Consider the following 15,235-nt stretch of genomic DNA (forward strand, 5'->3'; position numbering starts at 1 on the left):
AAACTGATGTGGCAGGGATGATGAGGTGGTTGCCTCACATTAAGGTGTCCCTACCCACAGGTAAGAAATTGACTCCAGCGTGCCACGTCAAACACACATTAACGCCGTTGGAGTCAATTTAACGGAAAGGATCCAATTGTTGCAATTTTCAAAATATTAGGACCCAATTGAGAATCCAAAAAGAACGAGACGAAATTGAGATTCCACGCGAAAATGGGAACTTTCTGAATTATTAAACCTTAAATTTATGAAATAAAATATGTAGTAGATACTTCACGTGGGTTAGCTTCATATACCAATTCATTGTAAATACACTAAATAATATACTTTCAATTTTTACTCTAACATTTACACCGTAAGCTAACAAGTCCTTATTCATTAGAAAAAAATATAAACTTTACTAATAAAAACCTAATCCCTTAGATATTTTTAACATAAGTTTGCATTAAATTCAAATGTTTATAATGACTACTTGATTAAACTATTATATCTCAATCAAGGTTCTAAATTATTTTTCAATAATCAAATACCATAAAACAAGTAATAAATAATCATGCAATTAAGAACAAGAACAAGAATAATGAAAAATAAGTATATTGAATAGAAAAAATCACAGAGTAAAAATATTACATCTAACCCCAATGAATAAAGGAGTTAGTTAACTTTAGACATTCTGAGCACTAGAAAAGGGATAAGTGATGAAAATAACAATGATGATGAGTATCTCTCACCTCTAGAATGTGCATTTGTCGTCTCTCCCTTAAGATTAGTTCCTTATTTCCTAAAATATTTAGTATATGACGCATTCTCTTTATAGATTTTTATAAAGTTCATATTGTTGATCGAATTAGGTTGGCTTGTTGGACAAACTAGATCAAACTGATTAGGTCTGAAAATTTGTACTTAAATGTATTGTAATTAATAATCTTTGATATATTTTTTCATCTTCTGATATTTTCACTTAGTTCCACAATATTTCACAAATAAAATCTAAATACTTATCTTTTTTCAAAATTATCTAATGAACCCTTAGTTATTTAAAAAGATAATAATAAAAATACAATAAAAAATAAAAATAAATAAGAAGGCATACATATAAATATTTATATGGGTTCACTTTGCCACAAAAATTACAACTAGTTGCTTAATCGCCTTTTTTTTTATTAAAAATTATATTAGACATCATTACTTACGAAATTTGACATCTAAGTTGGATCCCGAAAGTTCAATAATTATATGTCGTCACATTAAGCAAACCATTAAAAAAAAATCAAATATAAAAATAGGGGAAGACCAAAAACTAAACTCGTGCACAAATACATTAAAAAAACTCCCTTAAAAGTACTATACAAAACAAAACAAAGGGAGTTGGTACTTATTATGAAGAAAAAGAAACTCTAAACTAATAAAAGAGGAAAAAAAATTAAACTACTTAAAATCTAATCTATTATCAATTACATGTTAACAAGCTTATATGTACAATTATTATGATAGAAGTGATGATATAATAAGATCTTATAAGATTCAAGATCTTGTGTTTTATTGATAGATTCTTGCAAAACAAAAAAAAAAATAACTAATGGGTCTAATAAAATGCACTCAAAATTAACAATACGAGTAAAAGTGAATTAATTAATAGAATATTCTTTCAGGTGATCTTTTTCTCAAGAGTTATAGGTTTATTGAAGAATAACCTTTGTAACTTAATTGAACCATAATGAGGAGAATCATATTCTAAGAAATTTATAGCATAATTGGTTATGTGCATGTATGAGGTAAGTTTGTACATCTAATGCATAAACTATTGTATTGAGAGGAAATATAATACATAATGGAGGAAAGGGGCATCATATTCTAAAATACCATTCGGGATTTATTTAAGAGGTGACGAAATATAGGTCATGGGAAGCATCGAATATATGGACAATTCATTGAATAGGTGCAAATCATAAATTTACATAATCTCCTCACTTTTTTTCTTTACGAATTTTTATGTCATATAAACTAACTTTCAATTACTAGGTATTAGAAAACGAATATTAGTCAATATTAATTCACTATCAAGTTTAAGGGAAGATGTCGAAATAAATAAATTAATTCAATTTTTCGATAAATATATTGAATTCAATCATTGTTAATTTATATTTGTGTTTTTCCAACTTTTTAATTGCAATACAAAAGTGTATTTGGATAAAACATTTTAATTTGTTTTTTTTTTAAAAAATTTGAAATGTTGTGACAATGTATTTTTAAAATAAGAAATTTTAAAAGAAATTGAAATTCTACTAATTAGTTTGCTTAAAATTAAATAATTTAAATTTCACATAAAAGTAAAACAATTCAACTTCTTCACATTCTTAAATTTATGGTTTTTTTAATTTGAATTGATATGAGTTTAGATCGATTTGGCTCAATCTAAATATGCACATAGATATGATTCGACTTAATGTAAAATTGACCTTTAGTTTGATATGATTTACAAAATTTTTTAATTTGTTTAGTAATAATCAAATAATTAAAAATATTTAGAAAGATATTTAATTGTCGTTGTATCTTAACATATGATGGTAGTTCTAATTTTAACTGTTTGTTTGAGATAAACAATATTTTTTGTAATAGTCATTGCCATATGCATTTCTAAATTTTTTTTATTAAAGTTGTGTTTGACTTTCTTCTATAAATTTTTTTTTTTTTTATTAAAGTTGTATTTGACTTTCAATAGCTATTCTTGATAAAATCATAGTTCAGAGTCACATATAGTAACAATTCTAGTAAGAATTGTTATCATCATATACGTGTAACTTTCTTTCAATGATTGTTCTATTTTATGGCTACCTCTAACCTCAATTCTTTCAATTATTAAACACATTGTCACAAACTTAATCTTAATTAATTATGATTTATTCTACTTCACACAATACGAAAAGCATGATTTTTGTCCAACATTAAAGTCCTAAATCATTTTTATTAAACATATCAATAACTAAAAGGGTAACTAAAGTGTCAAAGCATATTTAAAAGTGTTTTACAAACTAAGTAATACAAAAACTAGCCTGTTTTGCCAATTATCCTAAATTGTTCTATATAAACATTTGCAAATGTTTTCTAATGTGCTTCTCACACACTAAAATGCTTCCAAGTTTAACAATTATATTTTGTTCAAAAACTACAACTAATATCTAACACAACATTTAAAAGCAACAATCAAAATGTGACAGAGGACTATCTTTGAATTCAATACAAGATGAACTTGGAGATGAACCTTTATAATTCAAAAGATCTATAACAAGGACAAAGAGTAAAAGATTCGAAGGACAAATATATTTAAGGCTCATGATGCTACAAAGTAACTGGAATATTATAGGATATAAAGATCATGGCTTGGAGCATCCTTATAGATTAAAATTTTAAGCATTTAAAGTATCTATAATTTATTTTAATTTTGTAATTTGTTGGGCAAACAATTCATTTATGTTTTTGATTTTCAAGTTATTTTGGGTCCAATACCTTTGGACTTTCATTTAGGGTTTCTTAGGAATACAATTATACACACTTTTGAGTCATATTCATTCATTGACATTCTTTGAGAGAAGATTCTCTTGGTTCTTAGATTAGAACTTTGATTCTTATAAAAAGATTTAACATCTTTGTCGCAAATCTTCACTTGACTTATCAATTTGCTAGAATGTGGCATCTCTCATCCCTGTCTTATTTCACGTTCTTTTCTCATTTATTTTTACTGTGTCTCTTGAAAATTCAAATTCAAAAGTGATTGTACTCTTTCCTAAATAGGATCATATCATCTAAGCTTATCATCCAATATCCTAATTGTATCACTAGGGTAATTGATATTGTCACATTTAATTTTAACACTAATTGACAATAAATGAAGTTATCCAATCAAATGGGTCCGTTAATAGGAAATTACTAAGATTACTTATACACATTAATATTATGTCACCTTTCATCAAAAAATTAATGTTCATTAAGTACAAGTGTTCAACAAATATGTAAGCTACACTCTAAAAATAGACATGTGATACCTCTAATAGATATAATAAAAAGATTATCCAAAAATAATTTTGTGGTGGTTTGAATATTAATTTTATATTCATGAAACACCAATACAAAAAAGATTTTTAGCAATGATGAAAATATTTTTTTTTACAATGATTTTAGAATTGTTGTTAAATGAATAGATGCACGAGGACCTTTAACTACCATTGTGTATTCACATAAGTTTTAACCTTCATTGTTTGTGAGAGATACAACAATAATTCTTGCAACAGTTATATACATTTTAATTATCTTTAGTTAAAATTTTGACTAATTTTGGCTTTTAATTAAGCCATAGATAAAGGTCAAGCAAGAAAACAACTATATTAAGAATCGTCATATTTTTGTAGCTTAGTGATGTAATAGTTAAAAGGATGATAGAATCTTGATCAACTAAAAAAGTATAGGAGGACTCAAAATCCATGAAAAATGAGATAGCAATGTTGAATGCAAAGGAAATACCATGGTTATGATTCAAGTGTAATTAAATTTTCAAAGTTATTTAACACAAACAAAATGAAATGCAATGTAATAGATTATGAAAGAAAAATTACTCAGTACTTTTATATTGGTTTATCTTATATTGTAGACAACGTTCAGTTCTTGACATACTAGTCTTCAATTAGGCAAATTACTATCACAAAGTACAAACAAGTATTCTTTTATATCATAGTCACTCTTGGCTATTATTTCAAAATATAGCCTTTTCTAATTAACTCATCAAGTATTCTTTGACACTTAACCACTCTCAACTAAAAACTTTGAATATTATTTCAACAATAAGTCTCTCTTAACTTAACATGAGTATTATTTAAATAAGTCAATCTTGACTCGTGACACCTGATAGACACAATCTATATTCCTCAACAAAGGCAAGATCACCTTCAAAGGAGTCGACAAGGGTAAGACTTCAAGTATTAGGTCATTTGAAATTCTTGCCTTGTGTCAATTAAAAATATTTACACATTGAAAGACTTAAATATAACTTATTAAACATAACTTAGTTATGTGACAGTGGTTATATATGATCTCTTTAACCAATAACTAATGTATAGTTTCTTCATCTAATGGACATACCATCTTTATAACTTGACGACAGAACAATCTACATGAGATTGATTTAATTGATCTCAATAAGCAGAAGATAACCTACTTGCTTTCCAAGAAGATTAGAGGTAGGTATGTCAAAAAAAAAAAAAAAAAAAAAAAACCTTGAGAATTGAACCTAAAAGTATGTTTCAAAGTTGTCAAAGAAAAATCTCATCGAAAGATTTTCCATTCTTTCTTGAAAAGTTTGTCTTCTTTGCAAAGCATCTTAGAATAAAAAGCAATTAAAAATTTCAAATATAAAAATTGTATTTCTACTACTAGACCTCTGCAATATGCACATGGATCTTTTGAATAACTAGCTATAACATTGAGTTTGGGTGGTAAAAGACATGAGTTAGACCAACTTTTGAAGTCAAGGTTTAGCCAAAAGTGGTTACATTCCATATAATACTTGGAAGGTTTAGCTAAAATTTATTTCACATTTACTGTGATAATATCTCCTCCATTATTAACACTTTGAAACTCCATAACTGCGTGTGTAGAATTATGCAATTGACACAGGAACAATAGCACTATTTGGTAGACATGCTTTGGTGAATGGCCCACCTAGTTGAAATAAAGGTCTAAGATGAAAAGGCATGTAGGGTCAAATGCATGGTGTTTTGTGTAAAAAAACGTAGTATGTGGTAACACGATAATGTAAATAATGATGTATATGAATGAAAACACTGATCGGTTGGTGCACCAAATGTTATGCTATCCTAATCAGACCATCATTTTCATGGCCTGTCATTGGTGCCACACGCCTGAGCCCTCGCATGTCTTTGTCTTTTCCACGTGGAAATACATGTTTCTCTTATTTGCATCAGACCATTTTCCTATAATAAGAGAAGAGTTAATATGTGTGGTTAACATTTCCTTCTTAATCAACTTTTCCATGCAAATTGATCTTATATAAGGATCAGTACTTACATAGTCTTCTAATTTGAGTTACTGTTTTTACTATTGAAGCTGTGATTGTACACCCTATGCTGATATTTTCAGTTTATACAAATTTAAGTGAGATGGTACCAGGTTCTGTTTACATATCAAGATGAGAAAGAATATTTATTGTACATGATGCTTGATTTGTTAGGTTTTTCCTTAACTGTGTATGTCAGTGAGTTTGTTCATTTCATCCTTATGAACCTACTTAATCATCCTTTATATTGTTTCTGCAAAGTGTTAAACAATACAAAACTGATAATATTCCTTTCTTTTTCTCTGTATTGTATTGTTGTGTGCAAATATCTTTTCATGCATGAGGGTCCCAAATGGAAAAAGAAAAAGAAAACCTAAAAATGGCGTATCTTTGAGCCACCCATCTTAGGGCGCTGTCAGTTCTCCACAATTATAATGGTGATTTTGCAATCCATGTCTTGGTAGAAAACTGAAAAGATGGCACCTTTGTTTGTTTGTTCCATGAGAAAATATTACATTGAATAAAAATGAGAAAAAATTGAACAATGTAAGAAATAAGACCTATAAATTTATTGTCTAAGATTTTGTCTAAAAACTACTAGGTGTTTGTTTTCTATCTGCACTAATGTTCAGGTAACATGTAATAACTTATTTTCTGAATTAACACAATCCAAATGATTGAGTCTGAGGAGAGGGCAAGGAGGGAAAAGGGTAGATATATGTAACAGCTTTTGTAGCTTTTGATTGAAGGTACAATAGTGTTTACAAGTTGGGTAGATAGTGGGTTTAGAACCAAGGAATAGAACACAGAATTCAGTATTGTTATTAGGAAGATACTGGTATGCCAAAGATATTACCAGCCTCGTTAGATGTCATCACACTATTATATGCTGCTTATCCAAAGTACATTGGACATGCAGTATGGAGGAATTATTCCATACCAGAACCGCGTATTAAAGAGAGCCTTATCTACCAATTCCCTTGTACAAAGATTCCAACATGAAGTGTTGGAGCTTACCTAATCTATAGCAGTAATAATTTAAAAAAGATTTGGCATTAGAAGTGTGCAAATACGTGTTGGATTTATAAAATTTCAGTATACTACTTTTTCCATATGTATTATGCAGATATTCTTTTAGGCACGGAAATAGGGAAGCAAGAGGTGGTCATGTTCTCCCCTATGGTTTAACTGTGGTACAAAATTGACTTGTCATTGCCACTCATCAATCAAGATCTCTTAGAACTGAATTGCCAAAACTTGACGAAATTGAAATTGTGATGAGTGCAACTTCTTGGTTTAGATGTGAGCAATGGACTCAACTTTATGGTGAAAGTGGAGAACTTGTGAAAAGCTTTTAGTTATCCTGAATAAGTGGAAATCAGGTTGGGCTAATTAGAGAGCACCTTTGTGTGCTAGCAAATAATTTAGCCAATATATGTTTAGCTTTTTAACTATTCAACAAATTCTAGACTTAACATACCAGACAATGACACTAAATACAATCTATATCAAAAATCAGATCCTCTAATTTTTGCTGGTGAATTATTGTGGGAAACTTTATGAATTGAAAAAGCATGGTCATCCTCTATCTATCTATCTATGTGTATTCTGAATGGTCTAATTTGTCCCTTCTCAGACAGAACCACTTTAAATTGCCACCCTTTTCAAAATCCTAATGAAGACATGTTGGCCGAGGAGTGATCCTAACCCGTGGTGGTTTGGTTACTTTCCGGTGAGGCATGCCATTGTACATGCCAAATCCTCAAGTGGAGAAGCATAGGATCTAAGTATATTATAGAATGTGCTCAAGAGCATCAGTACCACAACATCAATCAAAATACCTTTTCCAACCCCATATATTATGTCATTTTGGGTTTCCCTTAAGCACTCACAAGGCAACAACATTCATCATCTAGAGCTACACACTCTACTTCTTCCTTCTCAAGTTTCAAACAACAAACAAAGATGGTGAAGTTCTCAAAGCAGTTCGAGGGGCAACTCATTCCAGAATGGAAAGAGGCCTTTGTGGATTATTGGCAACTCAAGAAGGACCTCAAAAAACTCCATCTTTTTAATAACACCAACAACACACCCAACACTAGTACTACTTCTCTACCTAAGTACATATTTTCATCACTAAGGAACTACTCTCCATTTGGCCACCAACATAGACACCATGGACCGATACAAGTAATCCATCTTTCTCTTAAGACACATATAAGAAACAAAGTTTGATTTATCAATTCATCATGTTTCTTTTTGGTGTTTTTCAGGTCCATACCAAACTTGCCTCATCATCTTTTAATGGGGACATGTATGAGACAGAACTGCTAGATCAGTTTTCTGACACTGATGCCACCAAAGAATTTTTTGCATGTCTGGACCAGCAACTAAACAAGGTCAACAAGTTCTACAGAACCAAGGAGAAAGAGTTCATGGATAGAGGAGATTCCTTGAAAAAACAAATGGAAATCCTCCTTGTGCTCAAATCCACATTCAAGGAGCAGCAGAGCAAAGCAGGCTCTTCCCATGGCTCCAAGGAAGATCAATCTATCTCATGCACATTCTCTAATGGTAAACAACTAACTTTGTTTCTCCCATGTTACATAATTCAATGTCCTTCATATGAATGAATATTTATTCCCAAGTTTATCTCATTGCAATTGTTTTCTTTTCTTTCAACCAGCATATTGGATCGTATTTTCCTCATGTTTGCACACATGTAAACCTTGATATGCATTAACATGAAATCTTTATCCCAAGTCAATCACCTAACTTCTATAATTAAGGAAAATGCTAACTATTTGTTGTTAAACTCATATTTTTCTAAGTTTTCAATCAATATTTGTTTAAAAAAACTCATCCACCCATGTCACCTTTTACGTATAACAACTAGCAACACTGAATGATAAGACAACATATTCATTTTTCTGTGCTAATATTCAGTACGAATAACATGTGCACGAATTTCTCCAAAGTAAAGCGAAATGAAAGGTTTTTTGAAATAAGCATTGACTGAAAAATTTAGAAATACACAGAAATAAATAAACACAGTTCATGTGAGTTTTGTGAAACCCTTTGTGAACAGTTAGTGCTTTTTTTTTTCTTTATTTGCTTTATATAATCAAGTAAGGAAGGAAAAGAAAAACTTGTAGGCTACAAAAAGACTTTTATAAATATCCAAACTAAATGAGCATGAAACACAGACAAAAAAAAATTATCATGACAATGACTGGTTAAACATTTTCTTTTTGTGTTTTATATGTGAAACATGATATGAGAAGTGATGAGTAATTATGTGTATCTAAAACTCTGGTCATTGGAAACAGAGGAGGACTCTGTTAGGAGCAGACCACAGCAAGAAGAACTACAGGACACAACAAGCACAGATGAATTGGAGAGAATTGAAGCTCCATTTTCTGATTCCCCTGGTGCAGAAGAACTTGCCAAGTCTTTGCAAATGAAAAGAGAAGATGGTAAATTCAGAACACTTTCTGGGCGTGTCATCAACTGCCAAGGGAAGAATCTGAGGATAAACATTCCCTTGACCACACCATCCAGAACCTTTTCAGCCATAAGCTACCTTCTCAGGGAAGATTTGCTTAACCAGTCTTCAAGGAAATGTGGTCCAGAAGGTGGAAACATCCACCTGAACAAAACTAATTTGCACCATGCTGAAAAGATGATCAAAGGAGGTTTCATTGAGCTCTACAAAGGCCTAGGATATCTCAAAGTTTACAGGTAAAAAAAAAAAAGAAAAATTTGTTTTTCAGGCATGTTTGTATAATAAACCTAACAGATGTATAGCCTTTAATATGAAAATCTTATGTTTTGTCCAATTTCCAGGAACTTGAACATGCTTGCATTTATAAAGATTCTGAAGAAGTTTGATAAGGTAAAGTGAATTATAGGCTTCAAAGTTGATGTTACAAATGGGGTTTCAACTACGTTGTACCAAACAAACAGTAAAAAACATTTCTTTGTGGTTTTTCAGGTCACAGAAAAACAAATTCTTCCCATTTATCTCAAAGTGGTTGAGAGTTCCTATTTCAATAGCTCAGATAAGGTAAATCTCAGGCACACACTAAAACTGCTTCCTAGTAAAATATCTGTGTTCCATCAAATAGACTGATAAAAATGTGTGTGATACCATATCAAATCATGTCAAGAGTTTGCCCACAAGTTATGCTTGCACCTGAATGATCACCGACAATCTCAAGTGGCCAATTATCTTTATGTTTCATTTGTGCACCACTAGATGACCTTGAGTCATGCAAAATAAAATTTAGATATGGCTGTCTGTCACTCACACAAGAGTTTCTTTAACTTTTTGAACTGGCTTTGCTTTGTTTGCTTATTACTCTGAGAAATGACAGGTGGTGAAGTTAGCAGACGAAGTTGAGGAACTATTCATCAAAAATTTTGCTGAAGATAACCGAAGAAAGGCCATGAAATACCTTAGACCAAGCCAACGTAAAGAATCACATGCTGTAACTTTCTTCATTGGTGAGTTGCTCTCTGCCAAGTATTGGTCTTTTTTACTTGCACTTCTTTTTTGTGTCTTTTGCTTGTCAATCATTTTGGTAGAAATCTTTAGTCTTGTATGCTTTTTTGACCATTGATATCAAAAGAAAGCACAATATGGAACCTTTTAAGGCACTAGGTTCACAAAAGGAATGGCAGTAATTAGTCCTCTCTTTGGTGGATGGGAAGTACAGGTCCCATGCTACTCTATATATCATATTTAAACCATGCATAACCTTATAAAGGATGAAACTTAAAAAGCCCATCTAAACATTAAGGGAAGCATCCCAATGGTTCTTTGGCAATGGTGCCTATGTGGGTTTCACTAACAAGATTATGCCCATGTGGGTTCCTTTAGTGCAATTACAGTACACCAGCACCATAACATCTGTTTCATCGTTTCCTTGTTTTTTCCGAACCAGAACCTACTTTTATCATGCTTGCAAGCTAAAACCAAGAAAATAGAGTCAAATTTAAAGTTCCATGTTCTTAATAATTATTAATCTAGGTGAATTTAAGGGATGAATAGATACAACATTGTCAAACATTTTTTACCCTAAAGAATGAAGATTGTATAGAAAGTTACTTACTTCCAACATAACTTATTAGAGATTATGTTTCAAACAAAATCAGGACTATTTACTGGATGCTTCTTGGCACTTCTTGCGGGATATGCTATAATGGCTCATGTGACTGGTTTGTATAGACCACATCAAAATTCTGTCTACATGGAAACTGTCTACCCTGTGCTTAGGTAAGTAAAAGTGGTTCTTACATCAGAAGATATAATTCAAATTTGCATAGTATTTGCACATCAATAAGTTCTGTCATGTCTTTGCAGCATGTTCAGCCTTGTGTTCCTACATTTCTTTCTTTATGGTTGCAACATTCTTGCATGGAGAAAAACTCGTATAAACTACAGCTTCATTTTTGAGCTGGCCCCTACCAAGGAACTCAAGTATAGAGATATATTCTTAATTTGCACGATGGCAATGAGTACTGTGGTTGGTGTTACGTTTCTTCATTTGACTCTACTGACAAAAGGGTATTCATATGCCAAAGTACAAGACATTCCCGGACTTCTTCTTCTGGTAAATATGTTTATCATATATTATATCACATTCACTTTTACATCTTTTTTGGCCTAATACTTCAGTAAGCTCAGCTGAAAAATTAACACTGTTACTGCACTTGCAGGGCTTCTTATTAATACTAGTGTGCCCCTTCAACATTATATACCGGTCAAGCCGTTACCGTTTCCTTTGTGTGATAAGAAACATAATTTTGTCACCCCTTTACAAGGTAGTGTTTCCCACTATCATCATTGTAGAATCATGTCATCAGGCACAACACACAGTAGCACTAATTGTCCAAAAAGTGAAAAGATATTCAATGAAACAATTTGTCTTCTCTCTTCTTTTTAGGTTGTCATGCTGGATTTTTTCATGGCTGATCAACTTTGTAGTCAGGTAGTGAAGATTTTTCATTACCATTAATGAATACCTTTTTACTCTAAGGGGAAAATGTAAGATTTATTCAACAGTTGTATCATTATTTTTCAGGTGCCAATGCTCAGGAGCCTTGAGTACGTGGCATGTTACTATATAACTGGTAGCTATAAAACTCAGGACTATGGATATTGCATGAGGACAAAGCACTATAGAGATCTAGCTTATGCAGTGTCATTTCTCCCCTACTATTGGAGAGCTATGCAGGTAAAACAAAATATTGAGTAAATTACATCAACTCTTCTTAAGTTTCAGCAAAGTTTCTCATGATACTGCTCACTCTTTGACTCCTACGTACATTACCCTTTTCATTATCCTGCAATAACCACTAAAAAAAACAAGAGTCATGGTAATCTCAAAAGCCCTTAAGGAATGATACTGCAATTTACTTTACAAGATTTGTGTTTTTCTTCCTTTGAAGCATATCATGGTATCCAATCCAAAAGGGTAGAACTGATGTGTCCTATAACTGATGTTTTGCAGTGTACTAGGAGATGGGTTGATGAAGGGCAGACAAGCCACCTTGTGAATCTGGGAAAATATGTATCAGCAATGTTAGCAGCTGGTGCCAAAGTGGCTTATGAGAAAGATGGGAGTGTAGTATGGCTCTGTGTTCTGGTGATAATGTCAAGTGCAGCAACTATGTACCAATTGTACTGGGACTTTGTAAAAGACTGGGGTTTGCTTCAAATGAATTCCAAGAATCCATGGTTAAGGAATGAATTAATGCTTCACAGAAAAGCCATTTACTACTTCTCAATGGTACATGTCAGGCCCCTCTCTATCTGCTTATCTAGGAGCCTGTAGTGTGGGCCATTGGCATGCAATTGGCACCCAAAGCCTACCTTCACTCATCAAAATTTTAGACAAACATGCTAATTGTCATAATCTAACCAAAGAACACATCAACCATACTATTTGGTGTTCATGATAATAAAAAGTCACAAAGTGGAGAATAAACATATTCTCAAAAGAAATGCTGATAGGGCTATTACACAAATTAAAGTGAGATTCCAAATCTAGATCAAAAAAGGACAAAAGATAACAACAGAAGGTTAAACTTTTGGCTGATGCTAAAACCACACATTATAAGACCAAATTATTATTTCCTTGCCCTCCATTTTCACACGTTGACCATGAAAAACTTTTGCAATTTATGCAGGGGTTAAATCTTGTTCTGAGGCTTGCTTGGTTGCAAACTGTTCTTCATTCAAGTTTTGAAAATGTTGATTATCGAGTTACATGCTTATTTTTAGCATCTCTTGAAGTTATTAGACGAGGGCTATGGAATTTCTTCAGGTAAATGAGTTAAAGTACAATTATTTTCACTCATGAAACACAACATACATGCATAATCTTTGTCTGATATGAACCAGGTTTCTCAAATTTTCTGTCAAAATTAGTCCCTCTCTTTGAAAAACAAGATTTTAGTCCTCATATTTTATAATTTGTACATTTTTCTTTCACTTTACTATCTTGAGTTTCATATTTTAACAACATTGGTACCAATCCGACAGCTCGAAAACATTGTGAGACAAAGTTTAACTCAAGATTCGTTTTACCATTACAAACTGTCTATCAGTCACGGGAAGTTTACAGAAAAACACATCATAAAAATAGTATTTTTCTGGTGCAGATTGGAGAATGAGCATCTAAATAATGCTGGCAAGTTTAGAGCAGTGAAGATAGTACCACTTCCTTTTCATGAAGTTGATGAAGAAGACTAATAATAAAGCCATTGGGTGATTTATTCGAGGGTAGGGGATGCTTCAAGACAAGTATTTCAAAGGAAAAGATTTCATGTCTTCCTTCAAGTTGATGTAATATTGATCAACTTGATTATTTCATTTGGTTTATTTGCCTGATATCATCCTCAATTCTATTACACAATTTTTCATTAACAAGAAATAGAAAATTAATGAAAAAGTGTTGTTCCACTTTGTCATGTACTTTTTAGATCCCTTATTATTATCATCCACCACATTATGTATAATTTACAATTAAAGAAGATGGGAAAGCAAAATAGCATGTTCTCCAATAAAATTGTTAGGATTAATATGCTTTAGGATAATTGAGTTATTCCACATTTTATTTTAAGTACTAGAAAAACATCTTTATCTTTGATAAATATTTGGATTTTGCTTTTGATTCCTACTACTTTTTCTTTTTCTTTAAATATCCCTAAAATTATCTTACATTGTTGTTTTCATTTTTCAAAACACTATTCAAATGCTAGCGGAATAAGAAAAAATATAACAAATTTATTAAAAAGAAATTATTAAAGAAAATATTATATTAAAATTGTTAATACTAATCCGTTTAATCAAGATACAATACATGTGATCTAATGGGAAATTATCTCCACTATTGTATCTTTGCTTTCTAAAATGTTTTCCATGTACATACCTATAAAAACTAGCATCTAAAAATCTTATTTAAATTATATATCTCTTACGATTCATTAGATGCTACTTTGCGAAAGAATTTTAAAAATACTATTCACCCTTATTGTAGTGTTTATGTGATTTTACAATAGTGATGAGATACTCCTTAATCATGACCTTAGTATATTCAAGAAAAATTAAAGTCATCTATGCAAGGTGAAACAAAGTTTTTTCTCTTAGACCATCATGGAGCACCTTTAGTAGATTAAGAGTATGTAGGTCTTGTATTAAGGACCAAGTAGTGAAGGGTTTTTCAACAATCTTACTTAAGTTGTAGGGCAATATTCGTGTTTAGCTTAAGCTAATCTTGAGTGAATAGTTTTGTAACCCTAACTTGGTGAAGGGTGTCCCACATGAGTCATGGTGGTCATATGGCAAGTTCTTAGTGGAGAGTTTTCTTACAAAGGTAATGGTCATATGTCATTTTCCTAGTTAGGAACTTTTGCTAAAGTAGCTTTCTACATGAAAAGCTCTTAGTGGAGAGTTTTTTTACAAAGGTAGTGGTTATGTGTCATTTTCCTAGTAAGAAACTTTTGCTAAAGTGGCTTTCCACATGGCAAACTCTTAGTAGAGAGTTTTCCTACAAAGGTAATGGTCAGATGTCAAGAACTTTTGTTAAAGTAATTTTTCTTATGGTGCTCTAGGAGTGGAAAGTTTTTCTAAAAGTTTGAGTGTCACTTAGGATTTTGGTT

General features: G+C 31.6%; 1 protein-coding gene across 1 annotated transcript; it reads left to right on the top strand.

Moving 5' to 3' along the window:
* The first annotated feature begins 7,576 nt into the window (after positions 1-7,576).
* On the top strand, positions 7,577-14,130 carry LOC106777973 (phosphate transporter PHO1 homolog 1). Its single transcript, XM_014665820.2, has 14 exons — positions 7,577-8,257; positions 8,341-8,641; positions 9,397-9,808; positions 9,914-9,962; positions 10,062-10,133; positions 10,444-10,573; positions 11,225-11,345; positions 11,433-11,682; positions 11,789-11,893; positions 12,016-12,060; positions 12,154-12,306; positions 12,583-12,861; positions 13,262-13,398; positions 13,736-14,130. The coding sequence occupies exons 1-14, from the start codon at positions 8,033-8,035 to the stop codon at positions 13,824-13,826; spliced, it is 2,370 nt and encodes a 789-aa protein (XP_014521306.1). The 5' UTR covers positions 7,577-8,032; the 3' UTR covers positions 13,827-14,130.
* The last annotated feature ends 1,105 nt before the right edge of the window (positions 14,131-15,235 follow it).

The sequence above is a fragment of the Vigna radiata genome, chromosome 11 (assembly GCF_000741045.1).
Source record: "Vigna radiata var. radiata cultivar VC1973A chromosome 11, Vradiata_ver6, whole genome shotgun sequence".
NCBI classification, from domain to species: domain Eukaryota; kingdom Viridiplantae; phylum Streptophyta; class Magnoliopsida; order Fabales; family Fabaceae; genus Vigna; species Vigna radiata.

Coding starts and splice junctions, on each gene's coding strand:
- LOC106777973 (XM_014665820.2), top strand. CDS start 8,033: ATGGTGAAGTTCTCAAAGCAGTTCGAGGGGCAACTCATTCCAGAATGG. Junction 8,258..8,340: donor GACACCATGGACCGATACAA/GTAATCCATCTT, acceptor GGTGTTTTTCAG/GTCCATACCAAACTTGCCTC. Junction 9,809..9,913: donor GGATATCTCAAAGTTTACAG/GTAAAAAAAAAA, acceptor TCCAATTTCCAG/GAACTTGAACATGCTTGCAT.